This window comes from Mytilus edulis, chromosome 10 (genome assembly GCF_963676685.1).
Source record: "Mytilus edulis chromosome 10, xbMytEdul2.2, whole genome shotgun sequence".
Taxonomy (NCBI): domain Eukaryota; kingdom Metazoa; phylum Mollusca; class Bivalvia; order Mytilida; family Mytilidae; genus Mytilus; species Mytilus edulis.
The window spans coordinates 17,263,917-17,273,949 of NC_092353.1; the positions used below are offsets into that span (position 1 = coordinate 17,263,917).

General features: G+C 34.5%; 1 protein-coding gene across 2 annotated transcripts; it reads left to right on the top strand.

Moving 5' to 3' along the window:
- The first annotated feature begins 3,363 nt into the window (after window positions 1-3,363).
- On the top strand, window positions 3,364-7,096 carry LOC139493531 (placenta-specific gene 8 protein-like). Of its 2 annotated transcripts, none has more exons than XM_071282018.1 (4): window positions 3,364-3,547; window positions 4,574-4,799; window positions 5,292-5,431; window positions 6,471-7,096. In XM_071282018.1, exons 2-4 carry the CDS (start codon window positions 4,577-4,579, stop codon window positions 6,564-6,566), a joined length of 459 nt encoding a protein of 152 aa, XP_071138119.1. In that variant the 5' UTR covers window positions 3,364-3,547; window positions 4,574-4,576; the 3' UTR covers window positions 6,567-7,096. The 2 variants fall into 2 exon arrangements, with proteins under 2 accessions (XP_071138119.1, XP_071138120.1); XM_071282019.1 differs by having other exon boundaries at window positions 3,410-3,547; window positions 4,564-4,799.
- The last annotated feature ends 2,937 nt before the right edge of the window (window positions 7,097-10,033 follow it).

Below are 10,033 nucleotides of genomic sequence, written 5' to 3' on the forward strand. Positions count from 1 at the left end.
TATAAATAACAGGCTTAAAAAATGTTGTACCGGTATTTCACTGATTATAAAAAAACTATAAAGTGCTTTAAAAATATAATTATCGGAGACAGATTGCCGTATTTAGCACAATTTTTTAAAGAATTTTGGGTCCTCAATGCTCTTCAACTTTGTACTTTTTTGGCTTTATAACTATAATGACCTGCGCGTCACTGATGAGTCTTATGTAGACAAAACGGGCGTCTGACGTATTAAGGATGTTTGCTTGTCATGTTTTGGATATTTTGTCAGATTTTCGAAATCCTCTGATTTTATCCATTTGAATGCCTTTAAAAAAATTGCCCATGAACCCCCATTTTTCTTTTCATTAATCTTTTATATGTATAATTATACGCCATTTGTAAAAGTTTTATAAAATTTTATTTATTTTTTAATGGTTTTTGAGAACTTAACTGGTCAATGATAAAGCTATGAAAAAACAAGAGAGAACATTTTCCCGCCAAAATTTCAATGGCTTATACCTCGAAAACAAGCACATTGACCCCTATATTTTTTTTTGCTTTTTTGATTCTTCATCTAATCCCCTATCAATATATAATTGTTTTATGAGAAGTTATTTATTTTGAAACTGAGCAGCAAACTTCCTTAAATTAAAATCCTGGCACCTTTGATAACTATTTACCATAGCTGTATTTTGTTCCTCAATGGTCTCCAATTTCGTACTCTATTTTGCCTTTCTAACTTTTTTATTCCAACTTCACTGAAGGGCCTTTTGTAGTCATAATCACTATGTCGTCTTTATTTTGATGCGTTTTTGTGGCATTGGTTTTGTTTTTTAACATATTAATACATGACTTAAGGATGTTCGCTTGTCATGTTTTGGATTTTTTGTCAGATTTTCGAAATCCTCTGGTTTTATCAATTTGAATGCCTTAAAAAAAATTTGCCCATTGACTCCCATTTTTCATTTTTACAAATCTTTTGCATGTATAGACAGGTTTATCCAAGTCTTATCTCAAAAACATGTGCGCTGCCATTAAGAGGTCACGTGGTGCGTCGGCCATAGCACTCGTGAATGATAACGCACGTGCAATCAATAACCTATATAGTCTATATAATTATCGGTCATTTATAACGTTTTTGTTCCACATATTTCATGTTTATATGACCATGGCAAGTAACGAAAAATATAGGAAAGGGGGTGGAAATTCTTGTGCTGTTAATGGATGTTCTAATAATCGTCTTAAATTAAATGATTGGAACTAAATTAAATGATTGGAACGTATCATTTTGTGAATTACACGGACAAAATCACGAAGACTGTTCTTGTTTGGTTCCATTTAAACTACATGTTATGCCCTCTAATGAGACACAAAACGATTTCAGTGGATTAAAGCTTTAAAGCCATTTGTAAATAATTAACCCAACCGTCTCCCATACTGAAATTAATTATAAAAGGTACCAGGATTATAATTTAGTAAGCCAGACGCGCGTTTCGTCTACATAAGACTCACCAGTGACGCTCATATCAAAATGTTTATAAAGTCAAACAAGTACAAAGTTGAAGAGCATTGAGGATCCGAAATTCCAAAAAGTTGTGCCAAATACGGCTAAGGTAATCTATGTCTGGGATAAGAAAATCCTTAAGTTTTGTAAACAGGAAATTAAAAGTCTTATAAAATCTCAATTTTTTCTAATAGTTTTTGAGAAGTTTAACTTGTCAATGATAAAGCTAAGAAAAATCAAGAGATAACATTTTCCCGCCAAAATTTCAATGGCTAATATCTCGAAAACAAGCACATTGACCTCTATATATGTTTTGCTTTGATAAACTTATGGTCCAAATGACCGCCGATACTAATAACGTGGCATAACACGTCAAGATCATGTGTTTCTGATACTTTTAAGGATGTATTCACTCTTGTTCCGTTGGAGGTAAACTAATTGAACTTGTAGTTCAGATAATCATGGGTAAGTTATCAGTTGAAATTGGGGTTCGAATAAGTTTTCTCTTACTACAAATACACTTATGACAGTATTTCGTGTACATTTTCTTTGTTAGTTGATTTTGTGCTGCAACTTATCTTACTTGTCATAATTTTTCCAAATGGTTTTTATACGCCTGTTTATGTAATCTTATTCATAAAAAAAAGAGGAAAAGGGGGGGGGTTCCAGATTTCAGACAATGCTTTGAGTAGTTATCATGAAAATGTGGTGACTGATTAATATAAATATTAAGATAACCTCTGTTCAGTTTTTCGTGAATTTCTGATATGACATGGAGAAGTTGTTGAACTTTACTCTTTGAAAAATTGAGGGGCGTATCATGCGCTCATGACGCAGCTGTTTATAACATGTGGTGTGCTGTAACAAAACATTGAATTTTTCGAAAAACTAAGGATTTTCTTATTCCAGACATATATTACATTAGCCGTATTTGGCAACACCTTTTGGAATTTTGGATCCTCAATGCTTTTCAACTTTGTACTAGTTTGGCTTTATAAATATTTTTATATGAGCGTCACTGATGAGCCTTATGTAGACGAAACGTTGGTACCTTTGATAACTAATTAAACTGCGTATTCAATGCCTCTGCTTTCTGTTGGTCTGTATAGGCCGTCTTGTTTTTCCGAGTCTAACGTGGTGGTATTCGCTGTTTGTCTGACTTCTGGTTGTTAATATATTTCAAAAACTGTTTAGAATCCTGTTTTTTTATCACCTTTTAAGTAATTGTGCGTCTTAATTCTGGCCTTTTTGCGCTGAAAATATACTTTTTCCGTAGGTGAATATACTTATTTATTCAACCACCATTCATATAGAAAAACCTACAAAAGTTTCATAGATATGGAATAAATATATATACATTTATGTATTGGAATTTTGGGACCTCAAGGCTCTTCAACTTTGTACTTGTTTGGCTTTATAAATATTTTGATATGAGCGTCACTGATGAGTCTTATGTAGACGAAACGCGCGTCTGGCTTACTAAATTAGAATCCTGGTACCTTTTATAATTAATTTCAGTATGGGAGACGGTTGGGCTCTAGCATAAAAAATGAATACACTACGTTTTTGATTTGCCTGTCAGGAGCCTGTGATCCGGTGGATATCGTTGTTGTCTGTTATATTTCTTCTAGTTTCTCTACGGTAGTGTGTTGTTTGTCCTTTTTAAATTATGATTTGCATTGCCGTTTGAATTTGATTACTTTTTCAATGATAAAAAAGTTAAAATAGCTTTCAATCATAGTTGCCGATGTGAATGAATAAATGTTATTTTTTTTTACCGTTAGGCGAGTATTTTTGTATAATAATCTCGAGTCAATGGAAATCCCTTTACAACGGAAGAAACAACTTAATAAAAATCATATGATTAGAGAAAACGGATATCACCAATTAGGTCGTATGTAAACTTAGATCACTGGAAACTGTTTTTGTCATTTCGGTTATGTGAAATAGGGAAAGACTTTTGATACTTTACAGAATAAGGATAACAGAATAATTTGAAAGCATCCATAAAGGACACAACATACATTACATTATTTATAGATATTAGCAGACATTTTGAAAGGTATTGTAAATAATGATATTTCAGAGTCTAATCTACATGCTCTAGTTCCATTCCACAGCAAAAGTGTGGATAATTAAAGCTCCCCTATCCAACAGTATAATGACGGTTAAAAATGACACATCTTGATACCGTAGTTACCTTGTACATTTTGGACAGTTACAGATGATAAAGGTTGCCAAAAGAAAAATAAGACAGTCATAATACAAATTATTGTCTAAACAGAATTACACGGTGATACAGCCTATACTTTAATCCAAATGAGGGTAATAATTTGGACTATTCGAATGGTATTCAACGATAAAAAAAAATACTATTGTCTGCGAATGTGCGTCACCGTATAGAGTGTTGAACATTATGATAAACCAAAAAATGATGATATAACATGTAAACATATCTGACCGAATAAACGAAAATATATTAAACAGGTCATATTCAATAATTTGTTATTATCAACAAAAAGTAATAAAATACAAAATCTGAATTTATGAAAGACATTATAAAAAAGACAAAAAAATATTACCACAATATTATCAGATAATTTTTATATCTAACAAAACTAATCCATTAGAAAATCGTGAAAGGGAGTGAGGTGTTATTCGATGTTTCTCATTTATTTAATTTTTATATTTTGTATATCGATCTTTATAAATTATTCGGCATAAAAAGACGGAGAAAGGGAAGAATATATTTCTTATTCAGTCATAAAAATTGTTTGTATCATTAAACAGGATTTTCCGGTTTAAGCACTTTGATGCACGTGCTTATGAGAAAAAATTAGGATCGGGTATGATTGCAAAAGTGACAACTATCGCACGACCACTAGCTATGAGGAAAACACATATAAAAAAATACAATGCATCGACAATGAAAATGTAAAACAATTCAAACGAGAAAACCATCCACCTAATTTATTTACACAACAACAAACAAAACAAAACACAAGTACGACTTACAGCAACAAACGACAACGACCGTAAAATAAGTCGGAAATATTAAGATATATGATTTACTTATAGTATTTTACAGACAATGGAAGCACTACCAACCAGTTATCGATCATATGGATCAAATGATTTTGAAGTAAGTCCTGAACGGCCACCACCACAAATGCAACCATACCAGAATACCACTGTGACTGTGGTGGTCAATCAACCGACATTGCAACACAATCAGCTTATGGTTACTACTACATTGGACGGACACAGAACATGGTCAACTGGACTCTTTGATTGTTTTTCTGATATGGCCAATTGTAAGTCGATAAAAAAAAACATTACAAAAAAAATGATTACAATCGTATATATCTTTTTCTTTTATACTGGGAAATCAAAAGTTAAATATGGAGGACATGCAGCTCCTGCTCAACTAGTGGTTTTCGTTGTGTTCCTCGTTATCATAAGTAAAAATACAGTCATAATTCGCATTCATTTATTTTATTAATGAGATATAAGAAGGACGGGATTATGGCTGCGCCTAGTGAAATACATATGTGGTCATCAGGGACACAAATATTTAATAACAATCCACCAAATCACGATGGTTTCCTCAAACCGATGACATTACTTCAAATATTAGAAGCAATCTGTTCGATAGTTTCTTTTAATGTTGCACAACCAATCAACGGAAACATGAATAGCGACATGAAATGTTCTGTGTTATTTCTTTATCCCACAACAGCATGCCCGTTTTAGCCGCCTGTAATGTCCAAATTTGATAAACACTGAACATTGCATTTTTTTTGCAGGTGTTTTTACATGTTGTTGTTACCCATTTGCTGTCTGTAACTTGGCATCACGATTAGGGGAATGCTTCTGCGCACCAGCCTGCGTACCTGGCGGAGATATCATCTTGAGAAATAGAATAAGGAGTGTTGGAGGAATCAAAGTAAGATACACGAATACTAGTTAAAACATTGTTCACATTGAGTCAACATAGACAGTGGCGGATCCAGAACTTTTCCTAAAGGGGGGGTTTCCCTATATAATCAACCAAATTTTTTCCACGAAAGGGGGGGGGACCCGAGCCCCCAGGCCCCCCCCCCTGGATCCGCCTATGATAGATCTTGACTCTTTTGTCTATTTATGTTTTAGTGCTATACTACTAGTATTATTTCAGAAAGGATTGAATTTTGATTTTTTAATATTTTGCCACGGGCATCACCGAAGAGACATTGGTTGCGAAACGTGCATCTGGTGCAGAAAAGATGGTACCATTTTTCTTATTGGTAAAGATGCAAAAACATATTGAACATTGCTTAATTAAATTAAAAAAAACATTAGAGGAAATTCATAACAATCAAGTAATATTTGCCCATGTGTCTTATTTTATGTGTTTGCCTATGAACATATCTGTTCTACAAATTGTAAATATGTTAAAGGAGAGGAGCCAGTCTGTCTAGTTTTATAGCTAGCCAAACAGCTCACTTATATGACAGTCGCATAAAATTCCATAATATTGACAACTGTGTGTAAGCAACACAAACCAAAAATATGTTATAACGTCACAAACTGAGGAACAACAGTCAACATTGTGATATATAATCTCAAACACTATAAAACAAATAACTGTTTTTAACAAGGAAACTGAAAATAGCATATAGACAAAGCACATACTCTACCAAATTCACCATTTTCTACATAAGGAATTGCCTGTATGATAAAGTTATTGTTGTTTTCCATTCGTGTTTGAGCTTTTAATTTTCAATTTGATTAAGGGACTTTCCGTTTTGGATTTTCATCGGAGTTCGGTATTGTTGTTGTTTCACTTTTAAGGAATGTGCAATATAATTGTGGCGTGGTATGTTGAAAAAGAATTCTTATGTGATATGATTATTTATTTAGCACCAATTTATTTGTTTGAAATACTTTATAATAGAATTATCATTTAGTCTCGATAATTGAACACGATCTTCACCTGATTTTAGGGTTCAATGTGTGATGACTGTCTTGTAATTGTGTGCTGTGGACCATGTGCTGCTTGTCAGGAAGCAAGAGAACTGACAAATATGCGAATTCCTTAGATAGGTCTTCATAAGAACACAGACTTATATGTAATGTTCTTTGTAAAGGATCTTCTAAATGTATACAATACAATGTTACAGTATCAGAATGTACTACATTGGGTAGTGATACATTCGTAAAGTGTATATATCACATGTACTTTATTACACAAAAACATTTATTCCAGATCAAACATCTAGAGCTTTTAAAACACAAATGCAGGTAGATGTGTATACAAAGACATAATTAGTAATTATTTTATTAGTCAGCGCCACTGCTGAATCTATCTTTTGCAGACAAAAAGCGCATCTGGCGTATCAATAAACTCATCATAGATACTAGGATTAAATGAAGTATTAACGCCAGACGTGCTTTTCGTTTACAAAAGACTTATCAGTGACGGTCGAATCCAAAAAAGTTATAAAAGCCAAATAAAGTAGACAGTTGTAGAGCATTGAGGACCAAAATTTCCAACAGTTCTGCCAAATACAGCCAAGGTAATCTATTCCTGTTGTAGAAAAGTCTTAGTAATTAAATAATTCAAAAGTTTTGTAAACAGTTAATTCATAAAGATGACCATATCAATGGCAAGTCATGTCAGTACAGAAGTGTTGACGATTGGGCTGATGATAACCTCGGGAAATTAAATTCCACCAGCAGTCGCATCGACCCAGTTGTTGTAAATAAACTCAACATGGATACCAGTATTACATTTATTGTTTACGCCAGACGTGCGTTTCGTCTACAAGCCTGATACATTTGATAACTATCATAACTGAAAACGTGCTTTCGTCGTGTTGTTTGTTATGCGAGGTTTTTCGACTCATGGTTTGAAACTGTCCCCTTGGTATCTTTTCCATCCCTTTTGCCTAATGAGAAGTTCACCAATGTGTTCAAAAGAGTTTTGGAATTCACAACGCAATTTATAAACTCAGATGCAAGATATATACATATGCATGTCTATATACTATGTCTATATAAACAAAAATTGTTATGATGGCCAATGAGACAACCCTCCACAACAGACTAAATGACAGAGATATTAACAACTATATATCACCGTACGGCCTCCAACAATGAACTAAGCACATACCGCATAGTTAGCGATAAAGGACACGAAAAATACATATGTCAAAAATTCAAACGCGAAATCTAACGGCCTAAATAATTAATGAAAAAAAAATGTAACTCTGCAACAAACAACAACCACTGAATAACAGGCTCCTGATTTGGGACAGGAAAATACAGTGACGGTGTTCAACATGTTAGCAGGGGTACACCCTCCCCAACCAGGGACAGAGGTGTAACAGTACAAAATAAGAACACACTATATAAATCATTTGAAAAAGACTCTGCTGATCAGATTAATAGAAATATAAATAAATCTAAAAACACAGAGTGGGCATGGACGGGTACTTGTACATCTTAACAACAAAGAACACAGAGTGGAAGGGTACTTGTACATCTTAACAACAAAGAACACAGAGTGGACGGGTACTTGTACATCTTAACAACAAAGAACACAGAGTGGACGGGTACTTGTACATCTTAACAACAAAGAACACAGAGTGGACGGGTACTTGTACATCTTAACAACAAAGAACACAGAGTGGGCGGGTACTTGTACATCTTAACAACAAAGAACACAGAGTGGGCGGGTACTTGTACATCTTAACAACAAAGAACACAGAGTGGGCGGGTACTTGTACATCTTAACAACAAAGAACACAGAGTGGACGGGTACTTGTACATCTTAACAACAAAGAACACTCAGTGGACGGGTACTTGTACATCTTAACAACAAAGAACACAGAGTGGACGGGTACTTGTACATCTTAACAACAAAGAACACAGAGTGGACGGGTACTTGTACATCTTAACAACAAAGAACACAGAGTGGACGGGTACTTGTACATCTTAACAACAAAGAACACAGAGTGGACGGGTACTTGTACATCTTAACAACAAAGAACACAGAGTGGACGGGTACTTGTACATCTTAACAACAAAGAACACAGAGTGGACGGGTACTTGTACATCTTAACAACAAAGAACACAGAGTGGACGGGTACTTGTACATCTTAACAACAAAGAACACAGAGTGGACGGGTACTTGTACATCTTAACAACAAAGAACACAGAGTGGACGGGTACTTGTACATCTTAACAACAAAGAACACAGAGTGGACGGGTACTTGTACATCTTAACAACAAAGAACACAGAGTGGGCGGGTACTTGTACATCTTAACAACAAAGAACACAGAGTGGACGGGTACTTGTACATCTTAACAACAAAGAACACAGAGTGGACGGGTACTTGTACATCTTAACAACAAAGAACACAGAGTGGACGGGTACTTGTACATCTTAACAACAAAGAACACAGAGTGGACGGGTACTTGTACATCTTAACAACAAAGAACACAGAGTGGACGGGTACTTGTACATCTTAACAACAAAGAACACAGAGTGGGCGGGTACTTGTACATCTTAACAACAAAGAACACAGAGTGGACGGGTACTTGTACATCTTAACAACAAAGAACACAGAGTGGACGGGTACTTGTACATCTTAACAACAAAGAACACAGAGTGGACGGGTACTTGTACATCTTAACAACAAAGAACACAGAGTGGACGGGTACTTGTACATCTTAACAACAAAGAACACAGAGTGGGCGGGTACTTGTACATCTTAACAACAAAGAACACAGAGTGGACGGGTACTTGTACATCTTAACAACAAAGAACACAGAGTGGACGGGTACTTGTACATCTTAACAACAAAGAACACAGAGTGGGCGGGTACTTGTACATCTTAACAACAAAGAACACTAAGTACAGATTTGAGAGTACTCGCAGTTTATGACAGCTAGTTCAAAGCCAATAACAATCAATAAAGAAAGTATGCATCTTAGACTAAATACATATTTTGTAGCAGAACAAGTATAATGTCGTCCCTTCGCTCGTCTTTTGTTCATTTATATATTTTTCTCATGTGTTTATGAACATTTTTATAAACTCCTCATTATCGCTTGGTAGATTTTGATGAATGTTCACAATTTAAGTCTGCGTCTTGCAGTTGAAGGGTAAATGAAAAAGATTTTATTCAAGTTACTATAAGTTAAATAGTCAGGCGATTCAAACTAATAATAGCAAACATGCAACTGATCTTTTAAGTTATGTCATTGTTTATCAAACACTGACTGCAGTAATGAGATCTTTCAAGTATTAGGAAATCAAAAGAACAAAGGAGTTGGTTCAATAAGGCACGAATATGTCCCCTTTTTTAGCTTAAATTTCGACGGATTTATTGACCAATATCACACATGTCTCTAGGTTAACTTAAAACATTTTTTATCTTGTAACATTGAACTTTACTATCGGGGCCAAATATGTCCCCTACCGAACATACTCCTTTAAGCAAGCAAATCATTATTATGTGAGAAATTGCAATTTAAAAATTTAACTCGAAATTATGATAAA

Excerpts from the sequence above, each read along its gene's own strand:
- LOC139493531 (XM_071282018.1), top strand. The coding sequence starts at position 4,577 with ATGGAAGCACTACCAACCAGTTATCGATCATATGGATCAAATGATTTT. Across the intron at positions 4,800-5,291 it reads TTTTTCTGATATGGCCAATT|GTGTTTTTACATGTTGTTGT; the intron begins GTAAGTCGATAA and ends TTTTTTTTGCAG. Across the intron at positions 5,432-6,470 it reads GGAGTGTTGGAGGAATCAAA|GGTTCAATGTGTGATGACTG; the intron begins GTAAGATACACG and ends ACCTGATTTTAG.